The sequence below is a fragment of the Polyodon spathula genome, chromosome 4 (assembly GCF_017654505.1).
Source record: "Polyodon spathula isolate WHYD16114869_AA chromosome 4, ASM1765450v1, whole genome shotgun sequence".
Taxonomy (NCBI): Eukaryota; Metazoa; Chordata; class Actinopteri; order Acipenseriformes; family Polyodontidae; genus Polyodon; species Polyodon spathula.
The window spans coordinates 33649572-33669835 of NC_054537.1; the positions used below are offsets into that span (position 1 = coordinate 33649572).

Sequence of the window (20264 nt, forward strand, 5' to 3'; positions counted from 1 at the left end):
TCGCACTACAATATATATCATAATATATCACAATACATGTAAATGGTCCTGATGGACTACTTGTATGATACATAAAATCTAATGATAATTTAATGAAGGACTATTTTGTTAAAAAGCCAAAAAAATTAAATGAGTTAGGGAAGAATATATATTCATCAGACCTGGGATAAATACAGTTATAAATATGGTTTGTGAAAAGTAACTTATTTGAAAAGTTAAATACATATCGCAGAAAGTAACTTATTTGAAAATCATTAAATACAGATCGTCCAGTGGCTCTCAAAAGTATTCACCTCCCTTGGACTTTTCCACATTTTATTGTGTTACAACATGGAATCAAAATGGATTTAATCAGGAGTTTTTGTCATTGATCAACATGAAATAAGTCCATAATGTAAAAATAAAATCTACAAATTGTTCTAAATTACAAATATAAAAAAGAAAATAATTAATTACATAAGTATTCATCCCCTTTGCTAGGACACACCTAAATAAGCTCTGGCGCAACCAATTGTCTTTAGAAGTCACATAATTAGTTGAATGGAGTCCACCTGTGTAATTTAAGGTGTTTCACATGATTTCAGGTTAAATGCACCTGTCTCTGGGAGGTCCCACAGTTGGTTAATACATTTCCTAACATAAACTACACCATGAAGACGAAGGAACATTCAAAGTAAATCCGGAATAAGGTTCTTCAAAAGCACCAATCATGGGTAGGATGTAAGAACATTTCCAAGGCATTGAATATCCCCCGGAGCACAGTAAAGTCCATTATTAAGAAATGGAGAGAATATGACACAACTGTGAATCTGTCTAGAACAGGCCGTCCTCAAAAACTGAGTATCCGGGAGAGAAGGGCACTAGTCAGGGAGGCCACCAAGAGGAGTCTAAAGGAGTTGGTCTTCCACGGCTGAGCTGGGAGACTATGCATAGGGCAACAATAGCCCGGGTGCTTCACAAAACTGGCCTTTATGGGAGAGTGGCAAAAAGAAAGCCATTGTTGAAAAAAACTCCCATCAAATCTCGGCTAGTTTGCCAGAACGCATGTGGGAGACTCTGAGACCAAGTAAAGAAGATTCTATGGTCTGATGAGACCAAAATAGAGCTCTATGTTTGGCACAAGCCTAACACCGCACATCATCCTGAGAACACCATCCCTACCGTGAAGCATGATGGTGGCAGCATCCTGCTATGGCGATGCATCTCTGCGTCAGGGCCTAGAAAACTCGAAGACAGAGGGCAAAATGGATGCAGCAAGTACAGAGAAATCCTGGAGGAAAACCTGCTGAAGTCTGCAAGAGACCTGGGACTTGGGAGAAGACTCATCTTCCAACAGGACAATGACCCCAAACACAGCCAAAGCCACACTGGAGTGGCTTAAAAACAAAAAGGTCAATGTCAAAGCACGGCCTCAATCCAATTGAGAATATGTGGAAAGAGTTGAAAATTGCTGTTCATCAAAGGTCCCCATCCAACTTTACGGAGCGTGAGCAATTTTGCAAATGTTGTAACACAATAAAATGTGTGAAAGTCCAAGGGGGGTGAATACTTTTGAGAGCCACTATAAATAATTAAATACAAATTGCAGAAAGTAACTATTATTTGAAAATATTTAAATATGGTTTGTGGAAAGCAATTTATTATTTGAAAATATTTAAATATGAGTAAAGTAGTTGAAATACACTGAAATACTTTAAACTCTTCATAAATATCTAACTGTAACATACAGCAGCCTAATTATGATCCTGCATTCTAAGCAGGTTAAGCCTTGTCCTTATTAACCACTCAGTTATCTTTTGGAAACTGCTCTATTTCAGTTAGATTTAATTTGATCAATTAATTGAAATATTTGAATATTTTATTTCAATGGGTAAATATTTGAAAACAATGAAATATCTTGAACCACTGGTTTAATGGTTTTTTTTTTTTAAGTTACTGAATTATCCTTGTATAGAACCACCATGTGGTAATTGCAAGACTTGGTTCACAATTATACATTTAGGGTAATAACTAGGTGTTAGTTTTTGATATATTAACTATTTTGGAATAGTTGAAGATGTTTTTAATTTTTTTTCAAATAACTTACATATATTTAAATATATTCAAATAGTATTTGTTTTCTGCAAAATTTAAATATTTTCAAATAACACGTTACTTTGTGCAATTAATATTTGAATATTTAAAAACAAAATTGATTTATTCAAGCATATATATTTAAACATTTCAACTATTTGAAATCGTTGGTGTTTACAAATAAAATATCAAATACAGCTATATTTGTCCCAGGTCTGGTATTCATACAGACCTATAAAACACACTTCTTTGTTTAAGAACCACTTATTGAACTACAATGAGCTATGTTGTGCTTTTGGTCTTGTATCGCAATACACGCCTTTATTACGTATAAAGAAAGTGTCATGATTCATCGATACAAAATAAATCGTTACACCCTTTACTTAAATATAAAATGTTGACTTTTAAAGGTGGGTTCTCTTACCAGGGGTTTGGAGTCACTGAGAACATGGTACTGCAGAAACTGGTGAAGCATGTAGAAGAGGTTATGGTGGACAAGAGTCTTGATGACAAGTTCATACAGGTAATGCTAGGAAAACAGAACACAGGTCATTCTGGATAGAGGCAACACTGACAACTGAAAATAAGATTAAAATTGACTATTTACAATGTTACCCATGGCTGATTATCAATTAAAATGTATAAGTGGTGTATAGTACCTGCACTGTAATCTGGAACTGGTTGAGAGACCGGATGTACTCCATCAACACGGCAATTATGAACTTGTGCGACACATCCTGTTAAAGAACAATACCATTTTTTGTTACAAGAAGGCCAGAAGAAGATACCACTGATTTTTGTTTGGCTAATGTGACTTAAGAAAAGTTACCTGATCCTTTTACAGTAAAGCTTGGAAGAGTAGTAATAGCGTCTTCTAGAAACAGTGCTTTGCATTTACAGCATTATACTCAAAACATAAGCAGAATTAAACAATTAATTTTTTCGTGATGTATTTAACATACAATCTTTTGAACATGGAATGGTGTTGTGGTATTGCAGTGAATAGTTCAGCTTGTACACATATACAGGAAAAGGGTCTACAAGTGACGGCCAAAAACAAAGCATTTATTATGGAGGTTGTTTTTCACCTTCTATGGAGCCACAATGGGGTATATTTTCATAAATGCACTTGCCTGTCGCTAAATTCTTATTTTTTCCACGTGTAACGAATCTTAGGTAGACATGTTCGCTTACCTTCTTCTCGGTGAACACGGACAGGACATGTGTGTACATGTCAGACTGGTCAATCACAGCCTGCGTGCGTACTGGTCTCTTCTGTGCTGGGTTACCTCGACTTTGACCAGTCTCCACCGCCTGAAACAGAGGCTGAATTTACTGATCAGCCGGAAAACTAAAATCCATTCTCTAGTACTGACCAGTTACAGCCTGAATAGTATGGGCCATGTATACACCACTGGTCATAATTTTTTAGGTATGATAGTCTTAATCAGTTAACAAGCATCAGGTCTGATGACCACAGGGGGTGTTAACAAGGTTTGAAGTGCGTTTTTCACCACACTGCAGATGAATGAATTCTGTATGCAGTAGGCACACTCACCATGGTGTAGCTTTGTTCCACCTCCAGGTACTCCTTATACACCTGATTCAATTTGTCAAACACAGTGGCAATGACAGACAAGTTACTTTTGTCGGGTCCATTGAGCACTAAAATAAAGAAAACTAAATAAATTAAAATGTCGACCTAAAAAGGCTGAAACATCCCAGCAGGAGTCGTGTACTGATAAGTCAACATTACAAAAAATAACCCTGATTAGCACAACTAGTGCTATTTGGGTCAGTGTAACCAGCCATTGAAGCTTCAAATTGTGCTGAACTTCTATGACTGTCTTGTCAGAAACTTGGTACAAAGTACATTAGATTTTAACAATTAAAAGCAAGTAAATGGTGAATTCTGAATTGAGCTAGGTTACACCAAAAATAAGCACATGAAGAAGCCACCTGGTACAACTCATCTACTGTACTATGATGATGTGACCTCAGGGGAAGTTCATTTTTAACGGCTGCTTTCACAGACCCAGATTAGCACATATCTTGGACTACTGTTACTTTATATAAGGTACTCCAAGATTAATGCTGACCAGGTTTCTGTGAAACTAGCCAGAGGTGGCTCTGGACACCCAGGTGCACTTCAGCAAGCTCCCTCTCTAGCTGTGTGGTATTCATTGTTGCTGTTTAAGGTGCATAACTGTTTGTGTGATACGTACTCTGGAAACAGACCGACATGATCACCATCTTGCAGTCCCGTCTCTGCAGCAGAAAGTCCATTAGCTTGCCTTTATCTTTCATAAGGTTAACAACAGGCTGCAGCTTCACCTGGAGATGCCACAGGTACCCTAGAGAGAGGGGGGTGCTATTAAGAGAGATGCACAGCAATGACAACACTGTATTATTTTTAAAACAAACATGCTGTACAAATACCTACTACACCAGTAAGTCTACAAAAATGTCAGTGCTGTTTTTCATAAATGTAATTTTACCAACACGTTCCTCCAGAGAGGTGCAGGAATGACTATTTAAATTATTATACTATTTAGGCAATATTTTTGTAACTATACCACTAGGGTCTACTGTTTTTTTTTTTTTTTTTTTTTTTTTTAAAAACCGTCAACCACGGTCGTTGGTACCAGCTACCTGCTTTTTTAGTGGTGTTGTTTTTCCAAGCCCTCTTTTCAATCTGCTATGCTAGAAGAGTTTACATGTTGTTCATGTCTGTTTTGTACTGTAGTTTAGTTTTAAAACATAAAACACTATTACTGCACATTGGGGGGGGGGGGGGGTGTGTGGAGTGAAAATACTGCATTGTGTGCTTAGTCAGCTAAAAAAAAAAACAGTTAACTTTACAATTTTATTCTCATAATATATTTTAGTTAATGTCAATATAATACATTACATTACATTAACTAACTTCACATAGGCATGCGTGTTCCTGCGTGTACCTTCACTGGCACTGATTATGATGTCCGGCTGGAAGACACTCCAAGTAGAAGAATCTAAACATTAAAGAAAATCACAAGTCTGCAGAAATAACGCTGAAGTTAAAAACTAATGTGTTTGAGAACAAATGGTTTCTTGCTGTGCTACTGCTGACAGTTTTTAACAGCAATATCCTGGTTCTCTGAGAACAATGGGAAACTGCTTCTGATTTCTGTACCATTCACCCATAAGAAATGAGCTACTGGTGCAGTAGGATAATGAGATTTACACATTACAGTAGTGTTTTGAAACAATTTTGTATATTTCAAAAAGGATACAAAGTTCACACGGTACAGGAGTCGCTGTAGTTACTGCTGCAGGACCTGCAGAAAATAAATAAATAAGACCATAAAGGAAAAATATCTTCTTTTCATTAGCACACTATCTGAACTGTAGCCAGGCCAGTAGCTTACCTGTCAGTGGGATCTTGTACGGGTGGATGGATCGAGCAGGCACCACTGGCTGATGAACGTTGAGTGTACTGTCTGCGCCTCGCAACTTAATGTCAAATATCATGGAGGTCTGTAAAAAAACACACCACACACACACTACTGCGATGACGAGTCTCTTTATATTTGAAGTATTTCTCGCTATTAGAACAGTTGCATAAATTGTATCCCCCATGCACATCAGTTCTTTATATAGGTCTCAGATGTGCAGTTTTGAAAGGCACACATGTTTTAGCAAAGATGTATTTGCTTTTTAAACAAACTTCTTGTGTCATTTCATCTAGAGAGTGGAATTATCCCCACCCCTTCAGGGTCTTCTTTCCTGTCACCAGCTGTTTCCGCTAATGACTGACGGGCTTTGTAGCCAGTTAGACACTTGAGACCGAAGACACTGCTGAGGTGAGGTGAAAGGAGCTAGGAAGTAAAGCAGAGTTTTCTTTAACCTACTGTAGTACCAGATATCATGTGGTAACATGCGTGTTTAGAGAATATATATATATATATATATGTGCCTTCAAAAAGTATTCAGCCCCCATCCCTTTTTTCACATTTAAGAGTCTCAGATTCAAAATTTGAAATAGATTAAATTAGGATTTTTTCCCACTGATCTACACAGCCTTGAGCGCCATGTCAAACCCAAAGAAAAATTCCAAAAGCTTTCAACAATTTACCACAAATGAAAAACGGAAATTATCAGTTTAAAAAATTATTCATACCCTTTGCAATTGCAAGCCTAAATTTGCTCAGGTGCAATATATTACCTCAACAAGTCACACAATTTGCTGATGGACTCCGCCTGTGGAAGAAATTAGTGGATCATCTGCTTATCTGTGAGGATAAATAACGCTCTCTCTGTATGGTCCCACAGTATGGTAGAGACTTTCAAAAGAAAGAATAAAAGTGAAGACGAAAGAGTGTCAGGGAAGAAACCCTGGCTGAAAAAACAACATATCCTTGCCCGCAAAGAGTTCGCAAAACATCACCTAGAAGATACTGTAGTGATGTGGCAGAACATTTTGTGGTCTGATGAGACTAAAGTGGAACATTTTTGCCTGAACGCTAAGCAGTGAGGCGCAAATCAAACACTGCACACCAGCCAGGTAACACCATCCCCACCGTAAGGTATGGTGGGGGTAGCATCATGTTATGGGGATGCTTTTCAGCAGCAGGGACTGGCAATATTGTCGGGATTGATGGGAGGATGAATGGCGCACTATACAGAGAAATCCTGGATAAAAACCTGCGTCCCTCTGCCAAAAAACTCAAACTGTAGAAAAAGTTTGTCTTTCAACAGGACAATGATCCAAAACACACTGCAGAGCAACACTGGAGTGGCTTAAAATGAAGAAAATAGATGTCCTTGAGTGGCCCAGTCCTGACCTTAATCCCATCGAAAATCTGTGGCAAGACCTCAAAATTGCTGTCCGTCACCATTCCCTAACTAACTTGACACAGCTTGAGCAATTTTGCAAGGAGGAATGGGCAAATATTGCTCCATCACGGTGTGCAAAATTAATTATCTGAAAAGTTAACTTATCTGAAAAGACTACTGGCTGTAATAGCTGCCAGAGGTGGTTCAACCAAGTATTGACCCAGTTTTTTTTATTTTTATTATTTTATTGTTTACTATTTTCTTTCTTTTGTGGGGGGGGGGGGGGGGGGGGGGACTCTGTGAAGAAGAATGTGTGACTCACAAATAAAAATTCCTAATCTAATGCATCAAAATCCCAGGCTGTGAGACTTTTAAATGTGAAAAAAGGGATGGGGGCCGAATACTTTTTCAAGGCACTGTGTGTGTGTGTGTATGGATGTATGTGATATATATATATATATATATATATATATATATATATATATATATATATATATATATATATATATATATATATATATATACATACATACATATATACACACACACACAGTACTGTGCAAAAGTTTTAGGCAGGTGTGAAAAAATGCTGTAAAGTAAGAATGCTTTCAAAAATAGACATGTTAATAGTTTATATTTATCAATTAACAAAATGCAAAGTGAGTGAACAGAAGAAAAATCTACATCAAATCCATATTTGGTGTGACCACCCTTTTCAAAACAGCATCAATTCTTCTAGGTACACTTGCACACAGTTTTTGAAGGAACTCGGCAGGTAGGTTGGCCCAAGCATCTTGGAGAACTAACCACAGTTCTTCTGTGGATTTAGGCAGCCTCAGTTTCTTCTCTTTCTTCATGTAATCCCAGACAGACTCTATGATGTTGAGATCAGGGCTCTGTGGGGACCATACCATCACTTCCAGGACTCCTTGTTCTTCTTTACGCTGAAGATAGTTCTTAATGACTTTTGCTGTATGTTTGGGGTTGTTGTCATGCTGCAGAATAAATTTGGGGCCAATCAGATGCCTCCCTGATGGTACTGCATGATGGATAAGTATCTGCCTGTACTACTCAGCATTGAGGAGACCATTAATTCTGACCAAATCCCCAACTCCATTTGCAGAAATGCAGCCCCAAACTTGCAAGGAACTGCCACCATGCTTCACTGTTGCCTGCAGACACTCATTCGTGTACCACTCTCCAGCCCTTCGGCGAACAAACTGCCTTCTGCTACAGCCAAATATTTCAAATTTTGACTCATCAGTCCAGAGCACCTGCTGCCATTTTTCTGCACCCCAGTTCCTGTGCTTTTATGCATAGTTGAGTCACTTGGCTTTGTTTCCACGTCGGAGGTATGGCTTTTTGGCCACAAGTCTTCCATGAAGGACACTTCTGACCAGACTTCTCAGGACAATAGATGGGTGTACCAGGGTCCCACTGTTTTCTGCCAATTCTGATCTTCAGATTACGAAGGGAAGTAAGCATGATGTGTCTTTCATCTGCTGCGGTAAGTTTCCTTGGCGGACCACTGCGTCTACGGTCCTCAACGTTGCCCGTTTCTTTGTGCTTCTTCAAAAGAGCTTGGACAGCACATCTGGAACCCCCTGCCTGCCTTGAAATTTCTGCCTGGGAGAGACCTTGCTGATGCAGTATAACTACCTTGTGTCTTGTTGCTGTGCTCAGTCTTGCCATGGTGTATGACTTTTGACAGTAAACTGTCTTCAGCAACCTCACCTTGTTAGCTGAGTTTGGCTGTTCCTCACCCAGTTTATATTCCTACAAAATCCCCTGACTTTGTGCAAGTTTACCTAGAAGAACTGATGCTGTTTTGAAGGCAAAGGGTGGTCACACCAAATATGGACTTGATTTAGATTTTTCTTCTGTTCACTCACTTTGCATTTAGTTAATTGATAAATATAATCTATTAACATGTCTATTTTTGAAAGCATTCTTACTTTACAGCATTTTTTCAAACCTGCCTAAAACTTTTATATATATATATATATATATATATATATATATATATATATATATATATATATATATATATATATATATATATATAGTGAATAAAAATTTGTAAGTTTAGGAAATTATTTTGTTAACTACAACCATTTGAACCATCAGAAATTCAAACAAAACCAACTTTTTAAAAGTATGAATTGTCTGTCATCAACTCACCTGGGAGCTCTGGTGATGAACCACCACCAAGTTATCCACCACATTCAGAGCGAACTTGCCAGTGGTGTTCAGCTTTAACACGTGCATTTTCTTACAGGGGCCTTCCCTGTATTACATGATAAACATTATCATTATCGTCCAGTATGCATATTTGCAAGGAGTAAATTAACAAAGGTTCTGAGTCACAACTAATTTTACCTGGGTAGATGATAAAGGACAACCTCTGCTCCTGGATTGTTTACTGCTCTTGAATGGTGTTTTAAGTACATAACATAAAGTTGTCCATATCTAACAAAAAAAAAAAAAAAAAAAAAACAAGTGATAATGTAGAAGTCCACACTAGTGCTGTACAGGTACATGTTGTATCCTTTAGTGTAATATTTTCATTTTAACCCATTAGTCTTAATTTAGGCCTACTTTAATCATACAGTATATACTTTGTTGATTAACGCCCCTAGTTACGAAGTAACAATAACACCATAGATGAAAAGGAAGTATCTCATACTTACATGGTTGCCATGGCAATGTCTCTTTCTGACAGGCTCAGTTTTGCTGGCTTATAGACAGCTGGTAATTCTATTTCAAACTTTGATATTTTGGACATTGTTCCACTCTGCGGAAGTAAAAAATTTATATATATATATATATATATATATCCAGTACCAGTCAAAAGTTTGAGTACAACTGTTTGAAACTAGGTTTTTCATGATTATCTATGCTTTTAACTGTATAAAATTGTCTATAAACACTTAATATTTCATTATATGATACGTGTACTTATATAAGCTGATAATCATAAGTGAATTGCATTCAAAAATTTAATTTTTAAATTAAAATGTAAATCTTGTCAATTTCAATGAAATGGTCACCCAAAGCAAAGGGATGTCAGTCTGAAATGTGTATAACATGGTATAAGTATAAAAGTGACTTAGTGTCTTTGTTAGATGTTCTCTGAGATAACTAGCATGTTACCCAATTAACCTTTTGTCACCAATTATTGTTAACAGGTGAGGGTCCATGATTACTATAAATATAGGTAGCATAGGCACAAGTTTGTCATTCCTGAATGTAAAAGGGAGCAGAAAATGGTTAAATACGCTCAGTTAAGCAAAGAAATTACTTTAAGAAATGAAGGTCAATCTTTAAGATGAATCACAAGAACTCCGCAAGTGTCTGTAACTGCTGCACTCATCAGGACCGAACAAGGTCAGGCAGGCCAAAGGTGACCTCAGAATCAGAGAACAAGTTCATTCGAGTCACAAGTCTGCAAAACCGGCGATTAACTGCCCCTGAAATACAAGCTCAGCTAAATGCTTAGAAGTACAGATGTTTCAACATCGACTGTTCAGAGGAGATTGCGTGAAGCTGGCTTAACTGGAAGAATTGCTGCAAAGAAACCATTGTTAAGAGTGCAGAATAAGAGGAAGAGACTTGCCTGGGCCAAAAAACACTGAAACTGGATGTTTGAGGAGAGGAAGTCGGTGTTATGGACCGAAGAGTCAAAATTTGAAATATCTGGGTCCAACAGCCGAGTATTTGTAAGACACAGAGAGGGTGAGCGCATGAGTTCTGCATGTGTAGTTCCCACTTTAAAGCACGGAGGAGGCAGTGTCATGGTCTGGGTTTGCTTTGCTGGAGACACAGTTGGTGATCTTTACCAAGTCCACGGCAAGCTCAACCAGCATGGCTATCATAGCATACTTCAGAGGCATGCCATTCCATCACGATTACGGCTAGTTGGGCAGTCCTTCATTTTTCAGCAAGATAATGACCCGAAACACACCTCAAAGTTGTGCAAGAACTATCTGGCGAAGAAGGAAAGTGAACGACAACTCAATCTAATGACCTGGCCTGCCCAGTCTCCAGACCTCAATCCCATAGAACTTGTATGGGAGACGAACTGGACAGAAGAGTCAAAGCAAAGCTACCCACAAGTGCCCTACATCTCTGGAAATTGCTGCAGAAGAGCTGGGAAGACATGTCGGGTGATTTCCTGCTGAAACTTGTTAACCGAATGCCTCGTGTTTGTGAGACTGTTATTAAGGCAAAGGGTGGCCATTTTAAGGAATGCAAGATACGCCTTATGTTTTGTTTTGTATATTGTAACGTGTGTTTTCATTTTCAAGTATTTACAGAAACGTATACGACGTAAAACATTGTCAATTATGAAAAAAAACCTAGTTTCCAGCAAGTGTACTCAAACTTTTGACTGGTACTGTGTGTGTGTGTGTGTGTGTATATATATATATATATATATATATATATATATATATATATATATATATATATATATATATAAAATCAGATTGGATTGCAACAATGCTAATTTGATGGCCGTGTCCCTTAGCTTATTAGCACAAACACATTGACGTCATTAACTCAGATTGAGCTGAAATATGTTTCCAAAATGTCTGGATCCAGATGCTGTAGTACTAGATGTTGATGCTGAATATTGTTTCGAATGATTACGACAGCGAACATTACGAGCAGAATATGAAAGCCGAGGTCTGTTTGTGCTGCCACTGTCAATATAACCTATGCACAGCGTAAACTCTATAGAATTAACTGCTTTGTAGTTTTCCATACACCTAACTAAAAACTGAAATTACAAAATGCCTGACGGCCGACAAAATAGCAAGCAGCCACGCCTGTGTGAAGCTTTCACTCCCGCAAGGTACATTTTTGTTTATTCTGTAGAATTTTTTTTCTTGAGAAACACCATGAGCCAGATTGCAGCAGGGATGAAGAAACATTTGCTTTATTCAACATTAGGGACAATGGCTCAATCCCAAGAAGCTTGGATGGAAGCATCTTTAACAAACTGCTTCCGGGGCACTGATATGCACACTGCGCCCTTGCGGCTATCACCCAGGGCAACCCTGCTTTATAAAAAACAGTGTGCAATTGTATAGCCGACCGGGTCCTGACCCAGGTACAGCATGCCAGTGTGAAAGGGGCTTTACATTAAATACTGTACTACTATTATGGCTTCCGGTAGACTTTTGTAATATAATTTTAAAGTTTCTTTGATTACATGATGTTAAATAAAAGATGAAAATTATATTCATATAGTTTTGTCTCAATCCTAAAATTCTAGGTGATGCAAAACTTTTGGCCACAGTTGTACATGCTGCTTTAGAGGATATGTCATTACATACATGTTTTGCCTTCGGGCAGGTTTGTCATCTTTCTGCGGCTCACTGTCCATGGCATTAATGCAGTCGTGGTTTTTCATTGCATACAGTGTCACACATGTTTACATTAGTTTAATAGCACATCACTTGCACACTTTAAAAAGCAGGTAAGATCAACTTTGCTGATATTGACAATAAAGTACAGTAAAAACAAAATAACGTATTTGGTAATTGGGTTTCTCTGTGAAATCTTGTGGAATATAGTAGGCGAAACATTCAGTCTGACTGGCTGGAAGATCAGCATTCTTCAACTGTGGTTATACAACTTGAAAGCATTAAACATTTTCCTTAAAGCTACTTGGTTTGAGGGACCACCCCCTTGTTAATTGAACAAGGCAGTACATTTCCAAAATAGACTGGACCACGGTGTAGCTAGAAGGGCTGAAATTGAGGAGGCAGAAGGATGAAAGAATCAATCCCAAAAAGGTGTCGGGAACTTGATTATTTGTTTTCTGATTGGTTAGACTTGGATGACGTAATTTATGGAGGACTCCGTCCTTCCTCTCGAACACAAAAGTTCTTTATAGCGTGCAACATGAACAATTATACAATTATACAATTATATGTCAATACTGGATTCCGTTGAGGACATAAACCACCCTGTACTTACCCTGAAGAAGAAAGGCTGGAGCACGTTCCCCAGTACTGTGGTGGACAGCAGAATGACCGAGGTTACAGGACAGTACATATACCAGTTAACATTGATGCTTTGACTCTTCTGCAGCTTCAGACTGCGCTTGTCAGGCAATACCTGAAATATGTATATAAAAAAAATCAACCCATTAAAACAATTATTAACACTTTGATTTACAAACACAAACATTGTAATGCACAAGATACCGACTGAAATTCTTTGTGACTAAGTTGCTTTTCTATTACATCATTTCTTGGCTCTCAAAAAAAATGAAAAAAAAAAAAAAAAAAACACAGGTTACCTGATAGAACTCAATTCCCTGGTCAGTAATGTAGACAATTTCATTCCAATTGGTCCAACAAAAACCGAGGATACTGGCATTCTTGGTCTATAGTTTGTAGTAAAGAAAAATTTAAACAAAGGAATGACAGCCCGTCTGTATAATTTGTCTGCATGTAGATTCATACCACTTGACGTTACCTTGCATTCTTGGGAATATTCCAGATGAAGTAAATCAGGAATAAAGTTGATGAACTCCTAAAATATACAAAGCATAAAAAAATGACCACCAGTGTGCTGAACACCCATTCAATATGTAGAACTAATAAAGACTCTCTTCCCCTTAAATTGAAATGGTTACCTTATTTATCTAAGCAAACTAATAATGCATTTAATAAAATCATATTTGTACAACTGAAGTCTGTAGTCTAACTGTCACAGCCCTTATAAAAGCTGACCATTGTAAAAGCATAGCCTAGTATAATGATGTCTACTGAAAGCATAGTAAAGCATAGGTAAGCATTGCAAAGACCAGGTAGGTATGGTAAAGCATATTCATAAACATGGTAAACTATGGTAAATGCATAGTTTAACCATGGAAAAAGCATGGGGTAAAACTGCAAAAACACTGAAAAAATACCAGGCTAAACTTTTAAAACAGAATCAACAAGACAGCAAATCTGACTTTGACAGAGGGCTGAGAGTAGACCCTTTGTTGGCAGGATTCTGTATGCAAGACGAACAAAAGACTGATGTTTGATGAAACGCTCAACTGTGACGAAGCACACAATGTAATAACCAAGAAATAAAAAAATAAAAAAACAGACATTTAATTTAGGGGACTGTTAGCAGTTACAATTTGTTTAAATAAAAATCTAGCACAATAGATTCCAACAACAAATGATTGTTGTGAACTAAAAGACAGCTATCTACACCAGACAAACATTGCAAACTGCTGTAAAATTCATGGCTAGTCACTTACACGTGTTTGTTCACCTGGTTGAAATGCCACAACAAGAACAAGCAGGTTTTATATACATTAAGAAATAAATAAATAACGCTTACCACAGATTTGGAGGTTCTCTGGACTGCTAAAATCTTGTTTCCGAAAGAAAACTTGATGCACTTCACCTCTCCTTTATCATCCATTCTGATAATGAGAGTCAAAGACATGAATCACCCATTTACATCTGCCAGAAATTCACATATACATTATAAAGAACATGCAATCCTTATATTTAACCCAGAACCTCCGTAAAAGTACAGTCAAACACTTCACATTATTCTGAAAGTATTAGGCTATGCCTAACCACAATTTAAGCTTGGAAGATCTTGCTTTCAAACCACAGACAGCTGCAGCTTCATTTACATTTTGGGGTAATGCTTTATTTTTAAGGGCCTTTTTTTTGTTTATTAACTGTTAACAAACATTGTTAATTTATAGCTCAGGGTTAGGGTTAATTAAAACTTTGATTTAAATTGCTAAACATTACTACAGTAACAATTTTAACCAATTTCAAGCATACGATTAACTTGGTATTGATCATCCATAGGGCAGCGGTGTTTGATTGATCATCCATAGGGCTCTGGTGTTTGCAGTTTGTTTGCCTATTATATATTATTAACTAACAGTTAACAGAAAATAAATAATGTACATTAACATGTTTATTAGATGTTTGTTAACAGTTAATAAACAAAAAAACAGCCCTTAAAGCGTGACCTATTTTGGTTACTGTTGCGCATGTCACCGCATTTTTATTAAAACAGAAAAACAAAACCCCTTTTGTTACCAACATGTTCAGAGGATTGCAGATAAAGCCAAGCTTTGTTTTACTGTTTTTTTTTTTTTTTTTTTTTTTTTTTTTTTTTTTTTTTTTTGGGGGGGGGGGGGGGGGGGGGGGGGTTGGGGGGGGGGGGGGGGGGGTGGGGGGGGGGAGGGGGGGGGGGGGGGGGGGGGGGGGGGGGGGGGGGGGGGGGGGGGGGGGGGGGGGGGGGGGGGGGGGGGGGGGGGGGGGGGGGGGGGGGGGGGGGGGGGGGGGGGGGGGGGGTTGTGGCTTCTTTTTTATTTTGCAATGATTGGGTATATTACAGATATTTAATTTCAGTCTGTAGTACATAGTGAAAAATCAGAGTCTAGAATTGATGCAGATTTAATCTATTACATACAGCTATGGCCAAAGGTTTTTATCACCTAGAATTTTAGAACTGAAACATAATAATAATCAAAAGAAAAAACTATATGCACATAACTTAAGATATTTTATTTAACATCATGTAATCAAAGCAACCACAAAAAAAAAAGCCATTAATAGTAGTACAGAATTTCATGTAAAGCCCCTTTCACACTGGAATGCTCTATCCGGGTTGGAACCTACCCGGGTCAGGACCCCGTGTCATACGGGTTGGCTATACGATTGCATAATGTTTTTTTATAAAGCAGGGTTGACCTAGCGGGACAGACGCAAGTGCATAATGCACGTATCAATGCCTTGGAAGTAGCTTGTTACAGACGCTTCCATCCAAGCTTCTCTGGATTAAACCGTCATCCCAAATGTTGATTAGAGCAAATGTTTCTTCATCCCTGCTGCAATCTGGCTCATGGTGTGTCTCAAGAAACAAAAATATACAGAATAAACAAAAATGTTCTTAGTGGGAGTGAAACCTTCACGTAGGCGTGGCTGTTATTTTGTCGGCAGTCATGCATTTTGTCTCAATCAAACCCGGGTCAAAGCGTGTTGACCCACATCCTGAGGTGGGTCGTTGGGACCTGGGTTAGCCCAGGTACGTGGTTCTACACTATGTGGGATTGTGACCCGGGTAGCCAGAATCTGGGTCCGGTCCTGGGTTCAAGTGCCAGTGCAAAAGGGTCTTTTACTGTCGAATGTCAAATTTTTCCATTTTGTGAATTTTTTGTTAAGTATATGGAAAATTACATAGCTGTATATAATTCAATATGTTAACATAACATTATTCAGCTGGTTTTATTCGACTTTATTAAACAAAATGTGTTAATTCTATAGGGTACTGCAAAACCTTTGGCCATAGCTGTAGGTAACTGTTGCAGAACTTCTAGCAGTTACCAAAGCAGATAAGTGGTTCTCAACTGCAGTTTCATGTGTGGCCATGAACTGGTTGAGAGAAAACAAAGGTTTCCTGGGGAGCAGTGTGAAAAGAAAGCTATCCAATTAGTGCTTCAGGTACTGGTTGTCTCTGTAACTCTGGGACCATTTTAGTGACTTGAAACTTGGAAGGTATAACAACCAACAATGGAAAATGTGTTAAGTGATCTTGAATTTGACATCCTATGCAAAATGGAAACCAGACTGAGGATTTTTCACAAAAGCAGAAGAATACATTTCTTTAAAATGTTACTGAGCAGAGACCCTTCATGTAAAGGTTTGCAGATTCAATTCTGGAGCTGATCTCATCAAATGTGACTGACTGGTGGTCTTGGTATGTGGGTTCCTATATGTTCTGCCCTACAGTGTGTAAAAGTGTAAGAGTGAGCAATTGTTGGAATGAAAGCTCACAGGTTGTCTGTTTTACACAAATTGTTTATGACCACCAGAAGCTGAATCAGAGAGCCACTAGATGGTCATTTTAATTGCTTTGATACCTGAAAGCGACAGTACTTTTGTCATCTGGTCCTTTCACAACTACACCTGTAGCGCCACCCGATCGAACTGCAAACACCTAGAAACAAACAAAAAATTAGCATTTATAAACTCAAAGGAATTATTAATAAACGGAATAAGTCTACTGGATTGTTATTGGAAATGGAAGCAGTATTACATATTTTTGTCATATGCAGTGTAATGTACAGGTACAGCACATAGAGACACAGTTGAAAAAAATCAATGTTTAATATATATAGCTCAACAGAAGTCCAGCACTAATGTTAGGGTTACCAGACGTCCCAGGAAAATTGGGATTGTCCCAATTTTCAGCCTTCATTTTTTTGTCCTGGTTAGAAACAGTAAAACAGTTTAAAAGTCCCAGTTTTGCTACTGTATTAACATTGTTGTTTTTTTTTTGTTTTTTTGTTTTTTTAAAGTACAAAACTATAGCAGCGTGCTCAACAAGCTATCAGCAGAGTAATTTATCAGGTTGTGTTAGCACCATTCAGAAATAATATTTAAAAAAAAATCTTTGTATTATTTGTGTTTATTAATTCATATTGTTTAACTTCCTGGGCCAAGTCTAGTTTTATATTTTTTTTATTTTATTTTATGTTGGTTGTGACTCTAGCATTTTTCATGATTATCTATGCTTTAACTGTTTAAATGTGTCTACAAACACTTAATATTTCATTTTATGATACATGTACTTATATAAGCTGATAATCATAAGTGAACTGCATTCAAAAATTTAATTTTTAAATTAAACTGTAAATCTTGTCAATTTCAATGAAATGGTCACCCAATGCAAGGAGATTTCAGTCTGAAGCCCAAGTCAGTTAAAAGTCTAAAATGTGTATAACACTGTGTTAGAACACTGGCCTAAGTATACAAGTGTCTTTGTTAGATGTTCTCTAAGTTAACTAGCATGTTACCTAATTAACCTTTTGTCACCAATTATTGTTAACAGGTGAGGGTCCATGATTACTATAAATATAAGCTCAGCTAAATGCTACTAAAAGTACAGCTGTTTCAACATCAACTGTTCTGAGGAGATTGCGTGAAGCTGGCCTAACTGTAAAAATTGCTGCAAAGAAACCATTTTTAAGAGTACAGAATAAGAGGAAGAGACTTGCCTGGGCCAAAAAACACAGAAACTGGACGTTTGAAGAGTGGAAGTCGGTCTTATGGACCGATGAGTCAAAATTTGAAATATTTGGGTCCAACCGCCAACTATTTGTAAGACACAGAGAGGGTGAGCGCATGAGTTCTGCATGTGTGGTTCCCACTGTCAAGCATGGAGGAGGCAGTGTCATGGTCTGAGGTTGCATTGCTGGTGACAAAGTTGGTGATCTTTACCAAGTCCATGGCAAGCTCAACCAGCATGGCTATCAAAGCATACTTCAGAGGCATGCCATTCCATCAGGAATACGGCTACTTGGGCAGTCCTTCATTCTTCAGCAAGATAATGACCCGAAACACACCTCAAAGTTGTGCAAGAACTATCTGGCGAAGAAGGAAAGTGAAAGACAACTCAATCTAATGACCTGGCCTGCCCAGTCTCCAGACCTCAATCCCACAGAACTTGTATGGGACGAACTGGACAGCAGAGTCAAAGCAAAGCTACCCACAAGTGCCCTACATCTCTGGGAATTGCTGCAGAAGAGCTGGGAAGACATGCCGGGTGATTTCCTGCTGAAACCGAATACCTCGTGTTTGTAAGGCTGCTATTAAGGCAAAGGGTGCCTATTTTGAGGAATCCAAGATTGAGACAATTTAATTTTCTTGAACACTGCTTTGATACTGTATTTACAGAAACCTATACGACGTATAACATTGTCAATTATCAAAAAAAAACTTGTTTCCAGCAAGCGTACTGACTGGTACTGTGTGTGTGTGTGTGTGTGTGTGTGTGTGTGTGTGTGTGTGTGTGTGTGTATATATCATATATATATATATATATATATATATATATATATATATATATATATATATATATATATATATATATATATATACACACACACACACACACACACACACACCGTTTGGTACAATAAATTTTTGCAAATTGTGCAAAACCAGTCTTTTGGTATCTTTCTTTTGTCTCAGACGTCTGCAAAAAATACACCCAAAATTCCAATAGTCAACTTTTTAATCATGACTGACGTATTATATATATATATATATATATATATATATATATATATATATATATATATATATATATATATATATATGGTAACCTTTACGTCAATATTTTTAAATGTTGCTACCAGTGACAGCTAATCACAATTGCTACTTGTGCCAAGTCGTTATGCATATGCTATTAGTATTATATAACGAGTTACTGTAAAGTTTCTGCTTTGTCAAAATGTTACAATGTAACATAACAAACTTATACATAAGAACGCAACATTGCTGCGGTTAATGTTACCTGTATACACAGCGTCAATTTTGAGCAGGACAATAACTCTGAGCAGAGAGGACAGAACAGAAAAATGCCAAATTATCTTTGAATCTGTCATCCCATCACGATCCCTATTACTTGTCTCGCTGTCTGTTGTTACCTGTTTATTTGCTTCATCGAAAAATACATTGTTGACACTGGAGGCGTTTTCAAACTGGACCGGATTACCGCAAAGCTCTAAGTAATGTTCTTCGCTCATTATTAAAGTGAATGTGCAATTTAAGGTTTAATTCTACTGCCGGAGGTTTGTAATGGTCTCTCTGTCTCACTCAAATTCTAGTTCCTGTCCACACCATCATGTGATCGGGGTCCGCGGGATTCTTAAAGGAACAGTGTTGATTTGTTCTGTGTCTTTTCATGTATTTGAATTTACACGCATGTCGTTTGGTGTTAGAAATACGAGTTGTATTATCCAACAGGCAACAGTCATTAACAAAGTAATTAGTGCAATTGATATATATATATATATATATATATATATATATATATATATATATATATATATATATATATATATATATTATTATATATAGATTATCTTCTTCTAATAAACATTGAATTACATTTTATTACAATGTTGCATGTATCCCTTGACTGATGTTTTTGGTTTATTCTATTCACTACGTTTACATGGAAGACGTATTTTAAATTTATTTTGGATTTGCAAATAATCAAGAAGAAAACATGACTTCATGTTAACAGTGTGTCTGTTGATTTGGGTGTCGGGGTTCCATTTTCGGGACAAAATTTAGTCGGTCTCGTGTGAATAACAAAGTCTTCCTTATCTATTCTCAAAATGTGTATTTGCTTCGATCAATTTCAACTCATTTTTTTTTTCTTTTTAGGTTTTTTTTTTTTTTTTTTTTTTTTTTGTATTCGCAAATATTTTACCCCGTTATTTTTTCCAAGTTTAGAATGACCAATTGTTTTTAAAACCGTGTCTGACTGCTGCAAGCATGCAGTGACTCCGGGGAGGCGAACACAAGCGCCGCCCGCTTACT

General features: G+C 37.4%; 1 protein-coding gene across 1 annotated transcript in view; it reads right to left on the reverse strand.

The window, feature by feature from the left end:
• The window catches only part of LOC121314443 (regulator of MON1-CCZ1 complex-like), a 22557-nt gene extending 2973 nt beyond the window's left edge, over positions 1-19584 (reverse strand). The window contains exons 1-17 of the mRNA XM_041247723.1: positions 19364-19584; positions 16793-16869; positions 14242-14326; positions 13378-13434; positions 13199-13285; positions 12874-13014; positions 9579-9682; positions 9268-9357; positions 9070-9175; positions 5481-5589; positions 5346-5390; positions 5031-5084; positions 4299-4427; positions 3632-3738; positions 3268-3387; positions 2733-2810; positions 2498-2602 (exon numbers count right to left, since the gene is read on the reverse strand). Coding sequence (XP_041103657.1) covers positions 2498-2602; positions 2733-2810; positions 3268-3387; positions 3632-3738; positions 4299-4427; positions 5031-5084; positions 5346-5390; positions 5481-5589; positions 9070-9175; positions 9268-9357; positions 9579-9682; positions 12874-13014; positions 13199-13285; positions 13378-13434; positions 14242-14326; positions 16793-16869; positions 19364-19462 — 1593 coding nt within the window. The 5' untranslated portion in view covers positions 19463-19584. The remainder of the gene's footprint in view (positions 1-2497; positions 2603-2732; positions 2811-3267; positions 3388-3631; positions 3739-4298; positions 4428-5030; positions 5085-5345; positions 5391-5480; positions 5590-9069; positions 9176-9267; positions 9358-9578; positions 9683-12873; positions 13015-13198; positions 13286-13377; positions 13435-14241; positions 14327-16792; positions 16870-19363) is intronic.
• Between the last annotated feature and the right edge of the window lie 680 nt (positions 19585-20264).